The sequence below is a fragment of the Cataglyphis hispanica genome, chromosome 20, assembly GCF_021464435.1.
Source record: "Cataglyphis hispanica isolate Lineage 1 chromosome 20, ULB_Chis1_1.0, whole genome shotgun sequence".
NCBI lineage: Eukaryota > Metazoa > Arthropoda > Insecta > Hymenoptera > Formicidae > Cataglyphis > Cataglyphis hispanica.
The window spans coordinates 145,722-171,378 of NC_065973.1; the positions used below are offsets into that span (position 1 = coordinate 145,722).

At 35.5% G+C, this 25,657-nt stretch overlaps 2 protein-coding genes across 3 annotated transcripts; one reads left to right on the top strand and one right to left on the bottom strand.

The window, feature by feature from the left end:
- Nucleotides 1–174: 174 nt before the first annotated feature.
- On the bottom strand, nt 175–7,889 carry LOC126857087 (vigilin). Of its 2 annotated transcripts, XM_050606201.1 has the most exons (23): nt 7,844–7,889; nt 7,651–7,719; nt 6,340–6,542; nt 5,477–5,692; nt 5,172–5,378; nt 4,849–5,064; nt 4,588–4,771; nt 4,178–4,492; nt 3,940–4,049; nt 3,703–3,859; nt 3,389–3,564; nt 3,128–3,259; nt 2,878–3,024; nt 2,640–2,798; nt 2,417–2,551; nt 2,109–2,327; nt 1,909–2,044; nt 1,675–1,826; nt 1,456–1,584; nt 1,269–1,379; nt 932–1,129; nt 600–818; nt 175–493 (listed from the first exon to the last, which is right to left on the bottom strand). In XM_050606201.1, exons 3-23 carry the CDS (start codon nt 6,499–6,501, stop codon nt 242–244), a joined length of 3,732 nt encoding a protein of 1,243 aa, XP_050462158.1. In that variant the 5' UTR covers nt 6,502–6,542; nt 7,651–7,719; nt 7,844–7,889; the 3' UTR covers nt 175–241. The 2 variants fall into 2 exon arrangements, with proteins under 2 accessions (XP_050462158.1, XP_050462157.1); XM_050606200.1 differs by lacking the exon at nt 7,844–7,889 and having other exon boundaries at nt 7,651–7,837.
- A 1,600-nt stretch (nt 7,890–9,489) lies between these two features.
- On the top strand, nt 9,490–25,614 carry LOC126857073 (ras-related protein Rap1). The gene is made up of 4 exons (XM_050606176.1): nt 9,490–10,416; nt 23,807–24,082; nt 24,323–24,604; nt 24,799–25,614. Exons 2-4 carry the CDS (start codon nt 23,900–23,902, stop codon nt 24,886–24,888), a joined length of 555 nt encoding a protein of 184 aa, XP_050462133.1. The 5' UTR covers nt 9,490–10,416; nt 23,807–23,899; the 3' UTR covers nt 24,889–25,614.
- The last annotated feature ends 43 nt before the right edge of the window (nt 25,615–25,657 follow it).

Genomic DNA, 25,657 nt, shown 5'->3' on the forward strand with positions numbered 1-25,657 from the left:
ATGGAACAGGGAACCACCCAACACAAGTGCACATATGCAGTATTATGATGTGTGTCTGTGTTTGTTTGTGTGTGTAAGTGTGTACACTTATGTGTGTACGCTTATACGTAGTGTTTTATTATATTGTTTGTCAGAGGAAAGTACCTTACATCATTAACTTACACGTTCCATCCATTGTTTTTTTTTTTTTTTTATCTTTTTTTCTTTCTTTGTTTAATGAATTTTTTTTAGATTATGTTTTTTAACGCTTTATTCCCCAGGGACCGTCTGGGGTCGCGACGGGCACGTGAGAATAACCGGCGAATTGCGGAAATTCTTCCACGCTGGCTGTATTGGGCGCGCTTTGAGGCTGCTGATGTTGCTGCTGCTGCTGCTCCCACGGTCCCCCCTTCACAATGAAGCCAGTATCGTTTTCGTTACCGCCGACGTTGCCATCGTCGCGTTGAGGCGAACGCAGACTCTCGCGATATTCATTCTCTATCACATCTTGCATCTATAAAAGGATAAAAGGATTTTTTTGGAACCATTTACAATTATGGATTCACGACATTTCTACTCAATTGATGATTTCACTTGTATCGAGCACATTGTATACTTACGTATTCCTCCTCTAGATTTAGTAAACGTTCCCTCGCATCGGCTACATTCTCTTCCGCTCCCACGATTGTTACGATATTAGGATCGGCATCGGTTTTCCTCGGGAACTTTATGTCTACTTTATATTCGTCCATTATTTTACGAATGTTTCTACCTTTTGCACCGATCAAGCGCGAGTGCACAGCAGCGTTTATCTGTACTTCCTCTTTAGTCAAGCCATTCTAAAGTAACACAAGAGAAAGAAAGTAAGTTATAATGCACAAATATAGTAAATACTATTAAATATAACATTTTTATAAAGTGTTTTCGATGTAATAAGAGAGCTGTAACTCACCAATTCGTTGACGATCTTCATGATATCGTCCCGGGCACTGTACGCATTCTTTTCATATCCAGTTATCGTGATAATGTGCTCCTCGGGATCACCCTTGCGCGGGAAGTTAATTTGAACATCGTGGTCACTACGTATTTTACTGATCACCGCTCCTTTTCGACCAATTATTTTTGGATGATATTCCGGATCGACTTCGAGCTATATATTAAATAATGTGCATGTGATATATTTTTTATAAAAAGATTTGAATTTCTTCTTAGACAATATTTAATTAGCTACCATCTCTCTTTCAGAATTAAATTTTAGATGGGAGAAATCCGTCATATAAAGAACTCACCTTCAATTCAAAGGACTTTAATGCTCGGTCTTCTCGTTCGGCTTTCAATGTCTCGCATTTTTCAAGTATAGCTTCCTTGGCACTTTGAACACACGACGGCGTTCCAGAGATCTAAGAAATAAACGAGGAATGAGTAAATGTGAATAAAATGAACGTTTACATATATCTCACAAATCAAACAATTTACCTTGATGTAATCAAGTTTTTCCTCTGCCGGGGAGAGCATAATGTGTACGTCATACGTATTCATTAATTCCCGCACATCTTTACCTTTCTGCCCAATTATCGAGCGGTGAAAATCGAACGGTACGTCTACCTAAATGCGAAAAAATTTTTTGCTTGAAACTGTTTTTATGTACATATAAATATATCTAAAGTAATTCGGTCTACGAGAATATAAACTAACTTGAATCGTAATAGGCACGAGATCGAGTAGAGCTTGCTTGGCGGCAGCAACGTTCTCCGGTTGTCCGGTAATACGAATTATATCGCAAGCTAGGACAATTTCTCCGATTTCTCCATTTTCGCCGTTAATCTGTTCTGGTATTTTTTGTTCTTCTAGAATGGCAATATTTGCAAATAATTAATATTTTTATTCAGAAAAAATTATATACATAAACGATGAAAAATCGATACCAACCATAAACATCGCGATCGGGAAATTTGATTTGCACGTCGTATTCGGATGTTATATTTTGCACCTTGCGACCCTTGGCACCCATTACCGTGCGATGGTGCTTTTGTGGTATTATGCATTCCACCGTTACCATAGATTCCTGGATCAAGAGGGAAGAGCGATAAACGATTAAGCATACGATGGTTCATTCATAACGCACTTACCAAGTCCTGAACGATTTCTCGCATACGTTGTTTCGCAGCTTCTATGCATTCGTGTGAACCTTTCAAGATAACGCGATCGCTGTCGACGCCCGCTCGCGGGAACGATATCTGCACGCCGCCGCATTCGTCGGCGATTCGATGCAGAACGCCGCCCCTTCGCGCGACGAAATGTCTGTGGTGTTTAGGATCGATACGAATTTCACCCTCGATAATATTGTCCTGTGGAAACGAATTAAGGAGGATTTTAGAGATAATTACTTCTATCATTCACGTATACGGATTACTCAAAAATAATAATCCTCGCATACAATTTCCTTAATTGTGGCTTCCAATTCAGCTTTAGCTTTCTCGACTGCTTCCTTCTTGCCTATAATTGTAATCACTTCTTTATCTTGATCTTCGTCCGTTGGGAATATAATCCGTGCCCCTGTGGATTCTCTTATCTATAAAAAAAAGGGAATTACTTAGATATTTATTTTTTAGATGCTACCCGGAAATACGATGCTACAATTTTGTCTTTATGCAATTTACCTTTTTGATGTTGGCACCATTCTTTCCAATGAGAAATTTATGATGTTGAACTTTGGCACGCACTTCAGCCGAAAAACTAGATAATTGCTTCTCATTGCTTAGTTCTAAGAGTTGCGCTTTCGCTTTCTCCACATCGTCCTTTGGCCCTCTGATGCTGACCTATGCATATATTTATTAGTAAAAACTTTAATCAATAAAAAAATAATGTTGTGCAAGTTCCTTTTACTTTTTCTTTTACCTTATCGCTTTTACTTTCCGCCGTAGGAAATTTAATTGTGACACCTCCGCAATCTTCCATAATAGAATGTATTAATTTACCTCCAGTACCGATGAGGGAATTGTAAAACTTTGGTGGAATAGTAATTTCCTCAGTAACAATGTTAGCCTAGTGTAATAAATATATATTATATGTACTTGTAATTGTTTCTCCTCGTTATTTGAATACATATTTTATACACAATATATATAAAATATTGAGAGACATTTACCAATTCATTTTGAATCTTTTGTATCATTTCTTTAGCTTTCTCCACATTTTCTTTCTTTCCAGTAATAGTAATAACATCGCTCTTTTCGCCTTCAGCAGGTAAATCGATTTTTGTTTGTGTCTCTTCCCTGATCTGTATCACATAATTCATAGATATAGATATAGATATATAAGACAGATATAGATATAGATAGATAAATATAGATATATAAGTATAACAAGCAAATTATAAACATAATTATAAAACAATTTAATACGAAACCTTGCGGATATTAACGCCGCCTTTTCCAATGACAAACTTGTGAAATTGTTTAAAAATAGGTACTTCCAATACATGATTACTCTCATTTAATTCTTTCACTAGCTTCATTAGATGTTTATGGCACTTGTCAACATCTTCTTTGGGTCCTCTAATCTTCACTATATCTCCTTTTTCACCTGGAAAGGAAAAGATTTGACTTTTTAATTCAGAAAATATTTTTATCATATTGAAAATGATACAAATATTTCATTGTGATATTACAAAATGAGTAAAAGCACATACATGCGCATATAATAAATAAAGTTTATCTTTACCTGGTCCAGGTATAGTAATTTGTACTTGATTGAATTTATCTCTAATCTCTTTGATATTATCTCCTTTGTTACCAATTATGTTACGATAATATCTGTGATCTATAATCACATCCTTTTCTTTCTCATTCTCTAGCTTTTTCACCATTTCTACAAGTTCCTAAATTATTTATAAAACAAACGTTAATATTTCCAGCTATTCAACAATAACCATTGTCATATAATAATATAAATACATACTGTTTGAGCTTTTAACACACCAGCAAGATTGCCTTCAATACGAATGATATTACTGCCATCATTTTCAGAGATACTAATCACCACACCTGTTCCTTCTTTAACACGGTTCACTAGTGAAAAAAAAAGCAAATTTCTAATGTAAACTTGTACAATTTCATTTATATTACAGATAAAAATCGTATAAGTAATTGCAGATATTAAATATACTAAATATTGCAAAATAAAATCATCTTCATACCATTGCAACCGTTTTTCCCAATGATATGTTTGTAAAATCTTGGATCAACATTCAATTCTGTGAAAGTGAGCTTAGCAATAAGATCATTGGCCATGAGTTGCAGCTCGTTTTGTGCTTTCTCTACTTCCTCAGGTGGACCTTCTATTTTAATTTTATCTTCCTTTCCTGTAAACTCTACATTTACTTTTGGCATTTCTTGGGTAATTTTCTTGATATTTACACCCTTGCGTCCAATAATGTATTTATGTATCCAAACTGGAGCTTCCACCACAGCAGTACGAACACTGTTTGCCTTTTCATACACCTTGTTAAGTGCTACAAATACAACATGTAATAGATGTAATAAATACATATTATTTATAACAAAATGTAATTAGTAATATTTAATGTCCAACTTTCAGTTTTCTTACCCTGACCAAGTTTCTCTTGGGGTCCTCTAAGGGTTATGGTACCAGTTGCAGAATCAGGTGCAGGCATTTCTACACTTACACCAGTTGTTTGTAATATCTCTGCTATGGTACTACCACGTGGTCCAATTACATATTTGTGCTGAGATTTGGGAACTTCTACAGATACCGTAGTACATCTTTTTTCCTATATTAGAAATTTACAAGTTATATATATTGCAGGATATGTTACAAAACTTGTGTAAAATAACTTTTTTAACATACCATGTCTTTATAGATACTTTCAATCTTTTGCTTTGCAGCTAAAACTCCTTCCTTCTCCCCAGCTATAGTTATCTCATCCTGCTGTACTGATGCAGGAGGGATATTGATGCGAGCACCAGTTTCCGCTATCATAACATTGAGATTTTCATTATGCGCACCATATATGAATGGATGATATATTTTTGGCACAGTTATCCTTTCGAAAGCTTTTCTAGACTGCAACATTTTTGATAATATGACTGAATGTTGATGTCAATATATTATATGTATAAGAAATATATATCCATCTACAATAATTTTTTTATCATTATTTTAACAAATACCTGTTCATCAGAGATAACTCTAATTTCATGTTCAGCCTTTTCTATGCCTTCCTTTGTTCCTGTTATTGTTATTATGTCTGATTGATCTTGCACACCAGGAACATTAATCTTTGTAGCAGTTTTCTGTTCCAGATCTTTCAATCTCTGTCCTTGCTTTCCAAGAATCCAACGATGATGATCCTTAGGAATACTAATCTGCTTACTTGCCTACAAAAATTGATTAAAAGTTGCAATATAAATTCATTGAGGATATCTATAAAGAATAAAGTACAAGTCAATATAATAATATTATAGTAACGTTATACCTGAGTTTGAAATGTTGTTAAAATGCGCCGTTTGGCTTCCAGAACCTGATTTTGCTTTCCAGTTATAAGAAATGTTAGAGACTGATCCTTAGATGATGCAATTTCAATAATAGTATTTGTTTCTTTCATAATGGTTTTACATGTACGGATAGATTCACGTTCGCCAAATTTATCACTGTGATCAAACTTGCGCTCTTCCCCCGGTACGCGGAACATCTATATATGTATAAAAAAAAAAAAAAGAATATAAAATTAAATACAAAAACAAAATAAATAGAATAATTTAAAAAATCTTTACAAAAATATATTTTAATATAGTAAATTTCCAAGAAGAAAACAAGCTTATCCATAATGGAATCAATTTTCAGAGTTATAATGTTTACAATGGAAAAATATTAAAATATAAAGTTAAAATAAATGTTAAAATATAAAGTTGAATAATTGAAGTTTTTTTTTATTTTTTTAGCTATTACAATGACTTTCAGTCTACATTCACATGTACGAAGAGTCACTGTAGTAGTTTGTTGAAAATTGCCTATATGTAGAGAAATATTGAATTATCATGAAGTCACTAAGCAAACTTCAATAATAATGAGCAACTTACAATAATTTGCACAAGTGTTTCAATTCCTATAAAGTGCTAAAATTATACTTGAACTTCATGCATGGAAAAGAATATATTTATAATAAAGTAAAGTTTTGCTATAAAATAATGCTCTTTATATGATTAAATATTTTAAAAATACATTTTATATAGTAAAATATAATTTTGATATTATTTTTTTCTAACAACTCTATATATCTTATATAATTATATAAAAAAAAAAAATTAAGTATAAAAAAAAAAATTTACGAATTTCTACCTGTGTAATAGTTATACGCCCAAGTTGTAAACTGTTGTTTATAGAAAATATATTTAACTGTCCAGAATTGGAGCTAGATGATTCGGGAAGGACAGGGAATGTTTCATCATAAGTAGGTGGCTCGTAGGCCGTTCCCTCTTCCATTACTGACTGCTGCTGCATTTTGGGATTGTCCTGTTTCGTGCCAAGTCCTTACAGTAGCACTACAATACAAATAAAAGTATTTCATTTTTATATTGCCAACATTTTAAATATACATATGATAACAATATATATATCAAATATGAAGTATATGTAACAAAGAAAAAAAAATAATAAAAAGTATGTAAATGTGAATGTATGTATGTTATGTACGTGTAACTGTACAATAAAACTCATATTTGTTGTATAAAATAAAAAAATATAAAAAAATATTATACATAAGAATTTTTATAAGAGACATGCGAGAAAGATGATGCACTGCATAAAGAAAAAATGGAATTATAATTATATGAGAAAAGAAAATTGGCTAAATAAAAATGTAAAATATAAATTTATTATTATGCAAGTGTTTCTTGCAGATATTTTGTTAAAAGTCTTAATATCGCCATCAATGAAAAGATAAATTATCGCTGCAGCAAAACTGGATAAGGAGGTAAGGGGAGGGGGAGAATTTTTATATCGATAATAAATTTTCTCCCGCAGGTATAATCCTTATAATCGCGAGAATTTGTGCCTAAATATTTTCATAGGAACCGATTTGAAACGGTAATTCAGACTTTCGCAACGTGTATATATATATATATATATATGTATACTTCTTTTTTTGCATCTAAACTCGTTACAATATGCGAACTCTTTCGGTGTAATCTCGACTCGTGAAAATACGATTCGCTTCCGTCGTAAAGCGCTTCCCGAGGCTTTTTTCAAAGCTAACGAATTTTATGGATCGGACAAAATATATTAACAGAGACTCGACGATGAGCAAGTGCACGTTAAGCGCAGAAAGCATGTCAATGACCAGTAACTGAGACAGTGATCAGCGACCACCATCATATGGAACGGAGTATTAACTTGACACGTCACGAGATCGCTAACCTCTCATATCGGAGCGCGGAGCCCCAACATCTGCATATTGCGATTCGCTACAGGATGAGAAAAGACGAGAAATGACGGTTGCGCGAAGCACGATACGAAACGATGAAAAATGGAATGGAAGAATGGCACGCGGAGCGAAGTCGAAGGCGAAGGCATCGTTTTTCTCAATACAGCGAGGACATCAGGATACAGCGGCACACAGGACAGAACTTTTTTAAAAAGCTTGCTACTTACTCTACCGTAATAAAGAAATCCGGCCAAGTAATAAACGCGTATTACGTAGCCAGTTTAACGTTGATTTGCCTGAAACAGTACAACGTTGATTACGAAGAACGAGCAACGTATTTCGGGACCGCGAGATCTAATCGAATTAACGTGGAGCGAATTATCACTCCATTACTCGAGAGATATCCGTGACTACCCTTACCGGTAACGCAAAGTGAAATGAGACGGGAGACAGGAGACGAGACACGGTGCGGTCAAAAGTTACTACAATCTCAGAGAAAATGTAGTATCGTCGAGGTCTGCGACTTATTTGCATCTCGTACGACGAAAGAACGAGGCTGAACGGTACGGACGGTACTGATTGGCTGATCATGCAACTCATCTTTGAAAACCCGAGAAATTCTCTAATCGATGGCCAATCAAACAGTTTGACGAAGCATTCTTAAATCGCTATTGCATTAAGCCTGTATAGACCGTATTAGACTGTGCATTGAGAATTGAAAATTGAAGATTAAAGATTGAAATTTAATTAATCAAAACAAAAAAGAAACTAAAATTTCCTTGCTCTGATTGGTCAGATTTTAATCTTGAATCTTCGATTTCAATCTTCAATGCATAGTCTAGGTATCGATCAGGGCAGCGATCAAGTAAGTTTTTATCTAGGGCAGAAACGTGAAAAGTTATATGATCGACTTCCTGATATGGGCTTTAATCGTACGACAAATTTTGGGAGCTTTCGAGTAAGAAAAGATACAATGTTTCTGTCTGTTTGTCTCTCTCTCCCTCTCTCTCTCTCTCTCTATTTCTTTTACGTAATTCGTGAGAATAAACAATTATTAAAGCTTAGAAAATTTTTCCATTTGATAGTAATTATGTGTTTTTTGCATAGACATAGTAAGTATAGACTGCGCGTTCCCTATCTTTCCTTTGTTTAAGCGGGGAGCACACACTTTTGCATAAGCGCATAATCATAAACATAAAGAAATTGATTGGTCCACAAATATATGCATAAGGAATTGAACCAATCAATTTCCTTATGCTTATAATTACGCGCTTATGAAAAAGTGTGTGCTCCCCGCTTTAGACAGCATGAATCTTAGAAAGAGAAAGCCTCTGTTGCCAGACTCTTTCTCTTTGTCTAAATGACGCGTGGTGAGGGGAAGATGCCTTCGCTGATTCGTAGTATGTCGCAACCATATTGAATTTCTTCTCTAAATATTGATAGACGGAGACACATAGCCATATGAAAGTATGTTATCTCGTTCTAAAGTTTGTACATCGATATTGTCAAACGCGCAGTCTATACTTACTATGTCTATGGTTTCTTGCTGAAAAGCTGAGAAGCTCTTTCTCCATCGAACGTATTTATTGGTTATCGAATAGAAAGTTTCTAGGAAATGTAATATCAACATAAATAGTTTCAGTAATTTACTAGATTCTCTAATCAGAGCATCTCATAAGACAACTTATAATTAGACATTTTTTTTTATCGATTGACTAATCGAGACAAAAAATTATAGCGTGGAATTTTATGCCGAGACCGCACATATTTTTCCATGTAATATAATATTGGCTCAACAAAATTCGCGCATATGCATTGCGTCAAGTAAATTGTGGAAGCGATTTTTCTTTCTCCTGCAGAATTTCGATAAAAAAAAATGTTGGATTCCCATTACGATACGTGACTTTTTGATCAAAGAATCTATTAATTTGATCTAGCGCCGGCGCAGCTGATTAGCTAACCATTAGTGATTTCCACTAGATACGTCGATAAAGCAGAACCGCCATCTACGCAATCCGGCGACACCAACAACTCGTTGACGCTGCGTGTTCGATGATAGAGGGCACGGCAACGGCTAACGGCGGGGAGACATCGCCCTAGATAACGGTAGAATCGCGGAGCGTAGTATCGCCTGTCGCGTTGTCTTTTCGCGAGAGTGTGAAAATCTCGGTACGGCGCGGGATTACATTGGCGGCAAGAGGGAGAGAGGCGCGTCCGTCCGCCCGCGTAACAGGGTCGTCGTCATCTTCGTCGAGATCCTCGAAACTCGAGAGTGCAAACCGTAAACGAGTCATTCGGTTACAATCGATCGGCAGCCCGTGGTATAACCGAGATATCGGTGCGAGCTACGTCGGGACGAAACGAGACTCGAGTATCCGGTATCGGCATTCGTCACGTTACTCGTCTCACTCGTCATTCGTCATTCGCGTTCGTGGCGCGACTCTACTCGACTCGATTCGATTTTGGTCAGTGTTGGAAACGCAACGCGTTTCGCCCTTCTCGCTCTTCGATCGTTCGCTCTTCGTTCGGCTGGCAATGTAAAAAAATCGTTTACGGCGAACAGAACGCACCGACTCTCTACACACATACACACGGCTCTCCCCATGAACTCGTGACAAAGTGCAGCGACGAGGAAGCCGAATCGAGGCAGAGAGCGTCCACGGGAGGTAGCCGCTATCAATCAACGGGGAATCTCGGTCGTCGCGGCGAGCGAGAGGACAGAGCGTTGCACGCGAGACAGAGACAACGGTAGAAGAGTGAAAGGAAGGAGAAAGAGAGAAAGACATACACAGAGCTCTCTTGTGCATGCGTGTGTGTATGCGCGCTTGAGAGCCGTCGAGCCGACGAGCGACGGAGACAGCGAGAGAGAAAAAGAGAGAGAGAGAAAGATAGATAGAACGACAAAGAGAAGGCAGAAGAATTATCGAGTGAATCCACAGGAGAGAATACTGCGTTCCGCGAGCGAAGCGTGGGGTATTAAGGAGGCACAAGAGGTAAGGACCGACTTCTAAAAAAAGATTTCCCCCCCTTTCTCGTCTCTCTTTCCTTTGCGTCCTCTCTCGTGAGAAGGCGTCGTGCGTCGCCGTGGCGTGGCACGCCGAACCGACCGACCGGAAATCGTTGACGACGACGACGACGACGCGACGACGATGATGACGATGATGACGACGACGACGACGACGATGACGGCGGCGGCAGCGGCAGCGGCGATGATGGTGGCCGCCCGTGCTCGCGAGAATCGAAATTGAGATAGGATTTCGATCGGATACAGTCTTTCCTCGCCGCGCACGTGTCGCAGACACAGGCTCGATTCTCCGATCCATTCGCGGATCGGTAAACGGATTACCCGTTATCATCGTTTGCGTAGAGATCATTTTGCGTGCCCCCCTGGGGGGGACACCGAATTCCGCGCTCGAGGCTCGTGCTCGCCGGAATTACGCGAGTGTCCATTCACATATACACGGGCGTTTCTTCCTCTCATAATCTTTCGTTCTCGCGATTTTCCCCAACAAGCCGGTGAGTGAGAAAATGAACGACCGGCTTCTTCCTCCTCGTCCCACACCGCGGGCATCGAAGCGTTTCCTCTTACGGTCACGGCCCACCCGAGCCCGAGCCCGAGCACAAGCCCGAGCCCAGCTCGCGATACGCGACGATAGCCAAGTTTCGCGTGAACATCGTTTATGTGCAATTACTTGATGTTCCTATATATGAACCCGTAAACATTATCCAAGATTAAGCACGATACTTGCAATTTTTTTCTTTTTTTCTTCTATTTAACGAGAGTATAGAAACATTTTTTTCTAAAATTGCATATGATTAATGCAGAAAAAATATATATTGCTCGAATGAAAATTGTTTAAACAAAGGCATGTTCTTTTCAAGCCCAATGCTTCTCGTGCATTCTTTGTAAAATAATATGGACGCATATTCGGGTTTTATGAGAGAAAAGGATGTAATTCCAGAAGAAAAAATTTTCATTGAATGTAATTAATTTGATCTTTTTCTGTCCTTTTTTTTTATTAGATTTTTTATTTAAACTAACCTTTTCTGTAACAGAGAGAGAATTCAAATACAAGTAATTTAATTGTCAATCTAAGATTTGCCTATTAATTAAGATATCAAGATTTTCAAAGTCGCTTGAAGCTTGAAGTTATGATCTTTTAAATCAGAATGTTGACATGAATCTTGTTAGCCCGTAATACGGCGACGGGAGAAAAGAATAAAAGAGATTAAAGAGTTTTAAAAGTATCGAGGGGAATGCGAGAGAAGAACATAACACGAGGGAAACTCGAGCCATGGTTCTTTGTCATCCTTGTTGAGTCTGATCGCAAAATTGTCTCGATCTATAAAAATATAACGGATACAGCTGCCAAAATAGCGATTTAAAATTTTCTTTTTTAAATTTCAAATTTTGAGTCTAATTTTACTTAAAGTTTATTTTTCATTTTTACCAAATGCTCTCGAAGCAAGTATTTATCGATAGAGATTTATCGATTTTACAAGTTGGTCTCAACAAAGATCACAAGCTATATGAAGAAAACTCGCGATGTTATAATCCGCAGTCGACTCACGTGAGTCACCGCGACGCAGGAAATGACTCGAGAAGAAAGATGGTAAGAATATCACTTACTTGACATAATGCTGATCGAGTATGTTCCTACAATGAGAGAGATTTCATTGGCACAGCTATGACATAGAAATATATCTTAAAGCACAGCGTAACAATTAATTTCTCCCATGTAAATATACATCTGAAAGTTTATGACGAGAACATGAAATAAATGGTCGATTCGAAATTTTAAAACGATATGCTCTTCAAATATATATATCATAATGCCTTGTAAAATCTGTTTTGTAATTCATAAGTGCACTCACCGATTTTACCCACTTTTTTTTACTTCTGTGAAAGTATCGCGACTTGGTAGACTAAAATGATTCTAACAAACACATTGGATGTATGAGCGTGGTATGGGATTAATATACGACGCCATGTTCTTAAAAGAAATTATATATTATTTATGTGTGTACATATATATATTTAACTTTCGAATATCTGAAAATATTTGTACATTTTAAAGATACGCAAAAGTTTTCGATAGACAAAGTTGCAGGATATATAGATACAATACGTTACGATGACAATAATTTTAGACGGCATTCAACGCTATATTAATTGAACGAATGTCGAAATACTGGAGAATGTCATAATACTGGAGAGAGACTAGATATACAGTTGCATACGATATCATTGCGTATCGCATAGTAAAAATGATAAAGCCAGGCATTATTTAAGCGATAACTTGGCAACAGGCCATGTTCATCCTTGAAAGCTTACAAGGAATTTTGCCCGTTTGCATTGTTTGATCGATGCTCGAATGAATGATTATAAATACGCTGATGAAATTTCGTGTATCTATAATGAAAAACGTATCGTGTGTTCTTTTTTTTATAATATTATTCTCATTTCATTCAATGATACATGGCTGGCATACTATTAGAGAAACTTCTTCGTTATAAATTTGTGTGATTTATTATTAATATCTTAAGAAATCTCTCTATGCCGAATGATCTAGTTAAATCTTTAAATTTTTGCCCTTTAGATATAGATATAATGAATAAAATAATAAATCACGTCGATTTATATCCATATCCAAATGAGAAACGTATACAATATTTCGAGATTTTTTTTATATTACAGGTGTTTTTATTTTTTTTTTTTTTTTTATTTTTTTATGAAAAGTTGTTTTATTTTTTTATTTTTTATTCTTCTTACAAAACCCCTTTGATCAACCAAGGTTTCCAGCTGCGTCTCATTCTGATTTCGCATCCGCTTGTTTCACTCTTACAACGCTCGCCATTTCCGCTAATCTCCTGGAAACTCGTTAGGTCTATTCAATTTACTGTAATCGTTCGTTCGTGACAATTTGATTTTCGTCAAGCGAGATTTTACACGTGAACTAGTACATTGGATCGCCTGGGATTAAAGCAGTCGCGAATGTTATGGATTACGCGCAAAAATTCCTCCCATGTGCGCGCGCGCGCGCGCGTTTTAAAAATTATAAAATTTTTTTAGGAAAATTTTTGTAACTCATCTCTTTTCTCTCTCTTTCCTTTCTGTCGTCTATAAAAATTACACATCTAATATAGTTCGTCGCGGGGTATACCGTTCCATTATAAATCTTTCCATTGATAAACATGAAACCAAGCAACTGCGGGCAAACTACGTTATATTCGCGGTTGCAAACGATCGCGCTTGTTAAACACGTTATACGTAGAGTGACTCAACTGTGAGAATGATACTCCATTCGACTTTGAACTCGATAATGCCGTCGACTTACGTCTCGTCTTCGAAATAACAATGTGACTTTCACATCGTGTAAATATGATATTTCCGCACGATACTGACAATAAGTTATTTTTGTATAGTTGGTAAAATTTTGTGTGTGTATACTTATTAAAAACTCATTCAGAAAGATTGTTGCGCGCATTGAATCACTGCGCCAATTCCGTCGAAAGCGAATTTTTTAATAAAAATTCCGACAAAGCATTGAATAATTTAGTGAAAGCAATATTAATAATTTCTCTCTATTAATGTAATGATTATGTTTAGTCAATCAAAAAGATGCGACAAAACGAAATAAAATGAAATAAAATGAAAATGCTAAAAAGATAAACGTTTATTATTTTCACAAAACTCGTAGAATGCGGACGTTTCACTGTATAAAGCTTAATTAGAGTCTCTTCAAGAGTGTCGTTACACGCCATAAGGTTCACGAACCCCATGACTCATTGCATGGCATGATGCGAACTATGGAAACCGTCCAATCTGTTTTTTTTTATCGCTGAGACATCACGATACTTTACATTCTTTTCTCTCTTATGTTCTCTCTTTCGCACTTTTGCACTTTTGTACATTTTGGCAATAAACTTTCGATCTCTGTATGAAATTTTACATGAGCTGGAAAAATTAATAAATAAAATTTTGTATATACTTTAAAATAGGAAGAAAATATTTATCTTAATGAAATTATAATTAGCATTGAAAATCAAATTAGTTTTAATCCAAGTATAATATTTTTATCTACGAGAAGCTTACATTCTTATAAATTTTTTATCAACATTAATAATGTCAATTCTGAAAGTAAAGTAAGAGCTTTTAATTTGGAATTTTTCTTCTCAATTGAATTATTTTGTTTTATGTATAAGACGCGAAATTATTTTATTAAATAGCCGTCACCTCTTTCGGGATCATTTTAACATTAATGTACATTGTACATGTTTAAGCGTACTTTCATATCGTACTCTATTATGGTGATGCATAATACGTGCCCTATATACGAGATGAAGCTCGGCCTTAGGAAGGCGAGCGATTTCCTGCATTTGTTTTGCGTGGGATTATGTGCTATCCTACTCATCTAATTAACATATGAATTCTTTAGATACAGAATCAATGCGCAAACTTTCTTTGCAGAAAAGGCATTTCTTACCGAGATTACTCTTCTCGCAGAATTATAACTTTAAGCTCGTAAAGTATAACTTTGAAAAGAAATGGATCATTACATAGATTATTTAAGATTTGCTAATTGAGAAGAGATTATTTAAGTAAGAATCATTACGAAAAGTTTGTCAAAACTTTTATGTATATACATGTCACTTTGTTCGTGTAATATTGTACATATGTAAAAAATATAGGTTTTTTTGACATAGCATAACCGCGATAAGACTATAAAGCGCGAGGTTTGATTGAGTCTCGTTTGTTAAATAAGCCGCGGATTTATTGAAAATAAAAGTGCTCGTATATTAATTAACGCGATCAAGTAACGAAATTGCAAAAATAATTGGCGTATTAGTCGAGTACGCTTTCGTGCGCTGCGTGTTGCCTATGAAAAGAATTAACGATAATAATCATCGTTTATATTTATTTTTGTTGTACAATTATTATGTTTGAGTAACGTTGAATTAATTCGTGACACGCGTGCGCCTGATATAATTAATACTAATGTTCACCTGATATAGACGCAACATAAACCTTGTTTTGGTCGCAGACACAGCAATGTTACACGCAGTCAAATGGCAACTAACGCATTTGACACATGGACCATCTATTAGCTGCTAGTGCAATGGTCTGGTATGTGATGGAAATCTGCATCGTATGTCTTTCACGTGCACGTGCAGAATTCTCTTTTTCTCGTTTTCTCTTTTTCTCCTTTTTTTTTTCGGAAAAAAATGTCTCCATAGGGTTCTCTGAAATATTTTGAAATAACACATCGAATGGTCCGATTAAAAGCAAACTGAAAAAGATATTCGGGACAATAATAATGTAATTTTTATCTCAAGAAAATGTTGAAAGATATAGTTTTAATTTTAGTTTGGGAATATTAATTCTAATATTAATGAATTGTAAAATTTCTAATTAAAATTATATTTAGAATGAATTTATAAGTGAATTAATACTACTATTCGAACAAATCAAATTCAATTTTTAATCTTTTGTTTGGAAAACTCAGACACACGGCCAATAAAAGAAAGAAAAAGAGATGTACAGTTGAAAAAGATCAATGATATCTTTCACCTTTGCCCTCTCGAGGTTTACGCTATTTTTAATGGGGAACAAAGCTACTGCTTGTTTCCACATTCTTGATTTAGCTAAACAACAAAAATATTATATGTCTTGATCGATGTTGACAATTAGTACAATATGCATCACGCGGCTATACGATAATGTACGATCTTTAATACGGTATACTGCATTGTTCGTGTGTCGTAGTTTGGTCGCAAGCAGTTTACTATTGCATGCGATTCGCCGCGCCGCGTCAATGACAAAAATAAAACTAAGTTATTCTCGCGACAACGTTTCATGTGAACGTCGCTTAACTTGCTATTACGCAACTGCTCACTACATATGCGCAATTTGCTTCCTGTTAATCAAACGCAATATACTTTCGCTTAAGATTAACCCTCGCGCTGCTCGTTAGAAGAATCATTTTGCTCGTTTAAACGAATGAGAAATGAGCGAGCGAGAAACGAGAATTATAAGCCCGATGAATAAAATCCTCTATTAATTAATTATTTGTTTAATTATCAAATTGAATTTCTTTGTATACTTGGAATTGGACGAGAGCTACGCTAATAAAGATCGTTGACAATATAACGTTACGGTATAATGGAAACCGTGTATACAAAATATAAGTATAAAAAATATATGTATATGTGTGTATTCATGTATTTGTGTGCGCGGACACAATACTATTATATGTAACTTTTAAAACATAAAAGATAGAGTAGCAACACGATCGATTTAAGCAGATATTACATAAACCACATAATGGATGTTATATAAACCTAATATTTTATAAATTTTCTCTTTTTTTTTTGAGAACTACTTTGTTTGCAAAAAGTTTGTAGCCTCACGGGCTTTATTGATTTGTTTATATCGGGATGAAGTATAAATAGTTTTCACTTAAAAACTAACACAAAATACACATAAGGACTTATTTTATTATTCGGCAAATGTATCTAAATGCGTATGAAAAATTATATAGATTACATCGTCTTTACTAGCGATTGAAGCTTCTTTTATCGATATATTTTCAATTTTGCAATCATTAAAGATTTTGTGTCGACACACGCCATTAAAACAATATGAATTAATATTAAGAAGAAACTTACTTAAGAAGAAGCTTAACGCGACTTCCAAAAGTTTCTCAAGAGCATTAGCAATAGTGACAGCTTCTCGCGGAGAATGCGATTAGTTACTTAAATTGTTCCTGTATTAATTCTACCATTCTGTTTGTATTTCCTATACATTCAAGTTTTTTCTCCCAAATAAATGTCTATATATTTCAGTATAATTTTAATTCTATGTTTTTTATATTATACAAATATCTAGAAATGAAGAATTAACAAAGTATCAGGAAATGTAAAAGAATAGTACATTAGGAATAGTTTTAATTTTTTTAATTTTTGAAAGTTTTAATTTGGCGATGCTACATCGTCAAATGTGAATAATATTTATTTATTTATTCAGAATTTTTTTTCCATTGCGGCTTAGGATGGTTTCCGGTTTATATCTTCTTACCTTTCTTCCTACCTTTTACTTTCTTATTCTATTAAAACAACTTTAATACACACATAATTTATTTACTACATAAACTCGATCAACTTTTAAAATCTTTAACATTCAAACATAAACCATGAACACGACATAAAATAATACTTGCAAACATATACGGAATGCGTGTACTAATACGGTCGATTAATCAAACAATCGATTATGTTGTAGTAGTCAATACCATATTTCGATGAACACATACAAAACCATTTGCATAGTAAAAATTCTATAAATGTTCGACCTGCATACCGATGTGATGAGTTGCTCGATTAACATATCCGTGTTTATCTGAAATTTTTGTTAATATTAACAAACGAGCAGGAATTAGTAGCGCAGGGAAGAAAGGAATTCAATTAGGACGTATAGTCTTGCCGCGAAAAAATTAGGAAAAACGGGATAAAAATTAACGATTTTTTATTGAGAAAAAGAAAGTTTTCAATTAGAGTTGAATAGAAAATTATCTGAAGAAAAACATTTTTTCATAGTTGTGTATAGAAAAAAAGAAATATTTTGAAAAATTTTTTAATGTATATAGTCATTTACCTTTAAATATTTATTATATAATATAAATTTATTATATTCTTATTATTTGAAAACAGAATCTTAGGTATCTCTCAACCTAAATTCTACCAAGCAGAATGCGAGATATGAATGACGTGATTTCACTTGCACGTGGACGACGTGTTGAAGAAACTTTATTTGGCACGAGCGAGCAATTGGATCATACCGCATCGCGGCCGCACGATAGACGACAGTGGCAGATTTATAACGCGGGGAACTCGGAAACTGGTAGCCTAAAACCGGAAACCGAACTCAGATTGCCCAGGATACGGAATGCCTACGAAGAGAAACGCGTGATACATGCGTGTGCACCGCGCGATAGATAATCGAACGCGGCTCTCTCTCGCTTACTTGATATACGCGTGTGTGTGCGGTGGACCGATAGATAATGGAAACTGCGAAACCAGATAAAACTTAGAAGTAACGTAATATCGTACGCTTTAAATGAATATTTTAGAGGTGAAACGGATTTTCCGATATAAATGCCTATAATGAGAGTGATCTTCTATATTTAGGCATACCTTTATGTATCGAATATTGAAGAATCGAAAAGTATTGAACGGAAAAACAATCGTTTTGGAAAATATTTTTCGCAATTTTTATGTGTACTATTTTTATGTGTATTTTTATGTGTAGAGGAACTTTCACTTCTCAAATGCTGAGATTCTGTGTTACAGTAGATTTTGCGTAGCGTCTTTAAATATCGCTTGCAAAAATGCGAAAGTAAATGATTTGCTCCCCCTTTCTCATATCGTCAGTTTGTTTGCATTCATAGCCGAGGCGATGATACGACGTGTCTTTTTTTTTTATAGAAAGGTGCTTACCCTTCCAACTTGTCGCGCACGAAGGACTTTCCCCTTCGAGGGAATCATAGATCGTGTCAGGTTTGAGAGGGGAACGGACCCCCTTTGCCGTTTTATGTAAGATACGAGAGGGTATAAATAGAAGAAAGTTGCGAGTTCTCTTTTATTATTTGTATATGAACAGCGTCCTCAATAAGGGCGTATATTTACTTTGAAACTCACTTTGACTATTAAAACCCATCTGATTTGTCAATCTTGCATTTTCCCAACAATTTCTCGCGCGTATTTTAAATCGATATTTTTTTCGATGATTCATTGCATGTTGAAATTCATTATCTTCGCAATAACGAAATTAAACCATTTATTGATAGTTACTTATTAATAAAGCTCGTCTAAAGTAACTGTCTCTCATATCGGTCGATCGGTTGGTCGATCCATCGATTCGAACGTCAAATTGTCAATTGTTTCATCTCGCTGTTTCTAGAGCAAGGATAGTCGAGCCCACGCTATCCTCAGGAATTACGCATTTAATCACATGTGACGTAACACATTGATAATACGTGTTCTGCTACGCTTTCGTTTCGATACGCGCGTCCCAAGCTGATTCCGCCGACTCTGCTGACAATCACATTGCAAGCCTAGACCTCCGAGACTATGAAGATTGACCGCGTTTCGCACCGATACTTACAAAGCTTTTTTCGTCATCGTCCTCTGTCTTTGACACGCTCTCTTTTTCCCGCAATCAATCTTCGGTCGTGCAACGGAGAATATCGATATCGGCCACGGTCCTTGGCGCTGAAAGTAAGCGAACTGGGGGGAAAATACGATGGGGTTTGCGACTTCTATAGGAAACGGGGAAGAGAGAGAAAAAATAGTTTAAAATTTTTTTAAACTTTTCATCTTAAATGTGAAGTTTAAAACAAGAAAAAAGTGATCTCCATAAATATATGTGTGTTAGCCATATTATAATTACTACAAATCATTACATTTGACTGCGTTAATAGAGTAAGTTTATAATTATAATTTTTGTAAAGTCTATCTTATATAAATATAGACGTATATGAGCGTATATAAATATGTTGCAAATATATAAAGAATAACTTGAAAATGTTGTCAGGTTGTAAGGTAAACTTTATAAATAAATACGCTTGAGATATGATCTCGAAGATTACATTACAAACTTATTCTTTCCGTGAATTTATAGTGCGCGAGCATTTTTTTTTTTTTTTCTATGTGACGACAAAGTCGCGCGTGATTAGATTCGTCTATATTTCATCTTTTAAATGAGACGCGCATGTTTGTGTGCGTAAAAGCGTAAAACATCCGCACACATCGATGACAATGCTTCGCCTTCGAGGAGTAAAGACCCGGTTGGGAAGTGACTCGACGTTGGTAGAGGTGACCGAGTGCAATCAAGTGTATCGGCAGTCGCTGGAGCAGATAACGTATTTACAGGTCAAAGTGATTGGCGGCATGTCGATATATGTCGTCGATGTATGTATGTGTGCGCGAACGACATCCGCCGTACAAAATACACAGACAAACGGGAGAGACGGTCCTTGAACGCGCGTCCGAGATACAATGCATGTTGCCTCCCATCTTTCATATCGATGTGTGTAGGTGTGTGTCGGTTGTACAAGCTTGTATATATGTGCTGCATCAAAGCTATATGTGTTTTGCAATTAGTTTTCGAATTGATATACGATCTAAGACTGCATTTAGCGAATAACGAACTGCTTGCGCAAAGTTGCTTTTGATAGGGAATCTCGTAAATTGCAAATCATACGCGCGAGATTGAATCGATTCCGTTTCATCTCGATGGAGACGCGAGGGAGACGATGGAATCGGTTAAAGTTAGAGGAGAAGAATCGGTGATAAAAATTCATACAGCCAAGAATATTAATAAAATTGCAAAGCTTGCTTCAAACCGTAAATCTCGAGTTAATATTTTTGAACGATAAAGATTATGTAGGATTACCGTAGGATTAGCTTCAGGTTAATGTTCGTTATTCTCATTTAATACAGTTAATTTTATATTTTCGTATCTTATATTAAGACAGTTTAAAAATAAGTTCTTCAATCGACGGCGATAGATCAAAGATGAAATTTTATTCCCTGAAAAAATCTGGAAAACTTGAAGAACTTGATAACCTTAATATCAATAACGCGATTATTCACACGCCCGTATGAAATGTATTCGAGATATAAAAAGTATTCGAACAATAGAGATAATTGCAATAACTGCAGCGTCCACTCTCGCGAGTTACACATTTTCCGCCAGCAGAAACAAGAGCGAGGAATTTTGCAAGGAACCTCGCTTTCTAGTCCGGGTATTCGTTTAGTGGCTTTAATTGTCACAGCGGTCGACATCTTGGCAGTAATACGCTTAATTAAAGTCAAAGACGAAGGTTGGCCAAAGTTCATTTGACCAGCTCGATCTCGCACGAGATCGATGTCGAAGAAGCTCGTATAAATTCCAAAGCATCGAGAGAAATAACGACTAGATAAATATACTCGATAAATATACGTGGCAAACGGTTAAAATCATTATCTGATAAAATTTCGTTCAAGTTGGAAATTCAGAATCGAGCCACATAAATCGATTCATCTTTTTCAAATTCAATTTTCTCTGTTACAAACGGGGTAAAACGAGGAATCGCCGCGCGCAAATAAACATAGAAATCATCTTTTTACACATATATATCTCATCGAGATTTAAACTTATCCGCGAGCTCTAAATTCTTGCTTTTATATTATACATCACGCGGCAATTTAGGTATGCTTGACAAATTACACTGCCGTTTCCATCGAGAGATACGAAAGCGAGAAACGAATGGTTTTCTTCTCGTCGCGAAAAAGAGACATACGAAAAGCTGATGCTGGTTCGCCGTTTCTATCAGCGAGCTTTAAATCTCGGACAAGAGGCGTGGAGATTTATGGAACCGCACTATCCTACAGCAAAGTCTAATAACTAGGTCAGGGGTGCTTTCGTTTCTCTCTCTCTCTCTCTCTCTCTCTCTCTCTCTCTGTATGTGTGACACGTGCGCGCTTGCGGCTTTGTGTATAACACTTTTTTGAACCAGAGATGTTTTGGAGCAACGCCAAAAGTTCGATCCGGCTAGTGGTTCTCCACTGTGATCGGTCTCTCTTTCGAACCTCAACTTGTTGCCTGTGTGTGCTCGTACGACCCAATTAGTTCATGGTGCACTTAATTACACCACACACGGTATAGTACATTGTAATGAAATTGCGAACTGTAAATACATTATAACGAAGCTGCGAACGCGATGCGTGTCTCTCTTCGTGGAATCTTGCGTTACAAATTCATGGAATATTATAATCAGGGTCGATTCAATATTCACTAAGTTGTTCCTATAAGCAGATTGTTTGAATTTAGGAGAACGACAAAGCAAAGAAATTGGGAAATTTAAACATGATTAGAGTATTCTCTGCGGAAAGTAGAAATCATTAAAAAAAACTTGGGAGGTATTCTCTTTAGAAAGATATACACTAAAAGAGAATAAAGTTATTTCCTTTTGTGTACGAGTCTTCTATTTTCTTTCGTTTTCACTCAGTTACCATACGTTTTTCTTAAAATGTCATAATCATCGTACCTTATTCCATAAAATTCGAAAAGAAAGCGAAAAGAAGATTGAGAAATTTTGGAATTGTATTTATTTTTCTACAGCAATCGTGAAGAAATTTTCCAAATCTATTTTCTTTTTTAACTAAATTTGAAATCTAATGTTGTATATATAATAGTTTTCATTCACAAAGATAAATAATATAGATATTAATAAATTTATCAAATGACATTTCAGAGAAATTATTAATTCACAGTGAGATTGTGATTAGATTTATATCTCGTATAAAATCATTCAAATCATCGTTAAATATATCTTTCATTAAATATTTACGAAACGACGTTATTATAATAATAATCAAAATTTAATTCTATTTCTTTATAGACAAGAATAGAAAAATAAATATAAAATCATTCAATGCATTGAAATATTGAGCTGAAAAATACAAATTTTGAAAATTTTTGTCAATTGCTTAAAAAAAAACACAGCTAGAAATTTAAACATGATGCACAAGATGACAAAAATCTATTATTGTTATAATTTTTTGAACGTATTATATATAGTTGTATAATTACGCACACAACTATCTGTTTCCGAGGAAAGTTTTAATAAAGCGCTATAATGAGTCAAGAAAAGTCCGAGAGAATGGCAGCTTTTATTATACAAATCCATTCATAAAGGTAAAATCAATGATGGATTGGCGTAAAGAAATTTCACAACCGCCGGCGCCGATTGGCCGTGGCATATTGCCATGATGATATTGCCTGCCAATTGGAATGCCGTCATGGTATTTGCGTTTTCCCTTTTGCTCTGTTTTGCTTTGCTTGTAGCGCAATGCTGCGGTGAACATCGCGCTTCGCCGAAACAACGCAGCAGGAGTAGCGTGACTTTGTCGGGTACATGTATATATAGGTCGAATGAATCTCACGCTTTGATGAAGATTGGGTCGGGAATAGAGAGAAATAGAAATTTACTAGATATATTGAAAATATATTAGATATATGGGAGAACTTTATTTTCTCCTTATTTTCTCTAATTATGAAAATGTGATATTTTCTTTTCTTCAAAGAAAAATCGATTCTAAATTAAGAAAAAAAATAATATCTGAAATAAATTTCACATTATTATACTTTATATTTAGAAATTTTTAATTATGACTTTTGTTTTACTTTGCGCACGAAGTCATCATATATCATAGTATATATGTAGAAAAAGCATTGAGTCATAAAAGCTGACTCGTTCTGAAAGAGGTGTGTCATTAAAATTAACTGATCGCATGATGTTGATTGTCTCTCTAAATAGACATTGCATGTTATTGTTTCAGATCCGTCTCACTGAAAGCAAATCGAAGCAAAACGTGGCGGATTCGGTGACCCTTCGACTGTGAAGGCCCACAGATAGTAGATAGGGCAAGGAGATGCGTGAATATAAAATAGTAGTGCTGGGCAGTGGAGGTGTAGGCAAGTCCGCCCTCACTGTCCAATTCGTGCAGGAGATCTTTGTAGAGAAGTACGATCCGACCATCGAAGATAGTTACCGTAAACAAGTCGAGGTCGATGGTCAACAATGTATGTTAGAAATTTTAGACACAGCCGGCACAGTAAGTACTCCGCGACACATAATACATCTCATACACGTAATACGTCTCTTACGTTTCTTTATTTGGAATGCAATCAAGTTTAGATTTTTGTTTTACATATGCCATGAATGGAAGGTGGCAATAAGAGCATCGATTTATCATTTTTTAATAAATCTTGTAACTTTCTTCTTTATTTTAATTTGTAATTCATTGTAATAACGTAAATTAATTTTGAGTGATCTCATTTTAATTTGTTTGCAGGAACAATTCACAGCCATGAGGGACCTTTATATGAAAAATGGGCAGGGCTTCGTATTAGTATATTCGATAACAGCCCAATCGACCTTCAACGACCTGCAGGATCTCAGAGAACAAATCTTACGGGTAAAAGATACAGATGATGTACCGATGGTGCTAGTAGGCAACAAGTGCGACCTGGAAGACGAAAGGGTAGTAGGAAAGGATCAGGGTGTCAATCTTGCCCGACAATTCAATTGCGTGTTTATGGAGACCTCTGCCAAAGCTAAAATTAATGTCCGCGATGTGAGTTGTGGTTATCGATCCGTTTTTTTTTTTTTTTATACATTTTATAATTTTTATTTGATATCTTCTATAACATAAGACTGTAGACTAATAGCTTAAGGAATTTTGTACAATATTGAATAATCGAATTCTAGCCGATAACTTTTGAACTTTAGCAATACTATCATCTCCCAATAATCACTTTTCACTTCTAGATTTTCTACGACCTGGTGCGGCAAATAAATAAGAAATCACCAGAAAAAAAGATGAAGCAAAAAAAGAAATCGCTGTGCCTACTTTTATAAGGTAGATATGGCGGAGCCCATATTCTCCTACATGAAAATCCGAAGATACCAGTGGTTAAAATAAAAAGATTGGAATGGTTATAAATCAAGAAAAATACTAATGACAAAAGAGGAGAAGGGGGCTGACAGAATATTAAATGCGACAGTAGAGAATGGGAGTTTAAAATTGAAATCCAGACGGTTGTAAAATGATAGGGGAATAAGGGCATGAGGTAATGCAATGGAATGAAGAACGAAGGGATATGGAATATAGAAAGCAACACAGCGATAAGCGAAAGAGAATATTGTATATACGTTGGTTCCGGGGTGGCTCGTGTGCACGCGTAAGCAATGGCGCACAAAGTAGGGACCCCGCAGCATCGGTTATCATTGTAGGAGTTTTGCATGAATAAATGAAGAAAAGAAATAATTAATTAATATTATATTTAGGAGAAAGAAAGAGAAAAGAAATGTTTGTGGATGTGCGCGTGCGCAGGTCACCAGCCCCCATGCATCGCTCGCCGCGCACTTCTCTCTCTCTTATATAATATAATAATTATACATAGATGGTACACACATGAACATGATTATTGCTATTATTATTATTATTAATATTAATTATTAATTATTATCGGGATCATCAAAATATTCATAAGTTATGAAACTGTTCGTTTCTCAAAGTATGTTTTTCTATATCTCTCCGTATTAAGGCAAATAATAAAAAAAATCAGTGAATGTTAAAGATAAGGGCCTAAGTTTCCTACTTTTGTAATATAACCTGGATCTTATT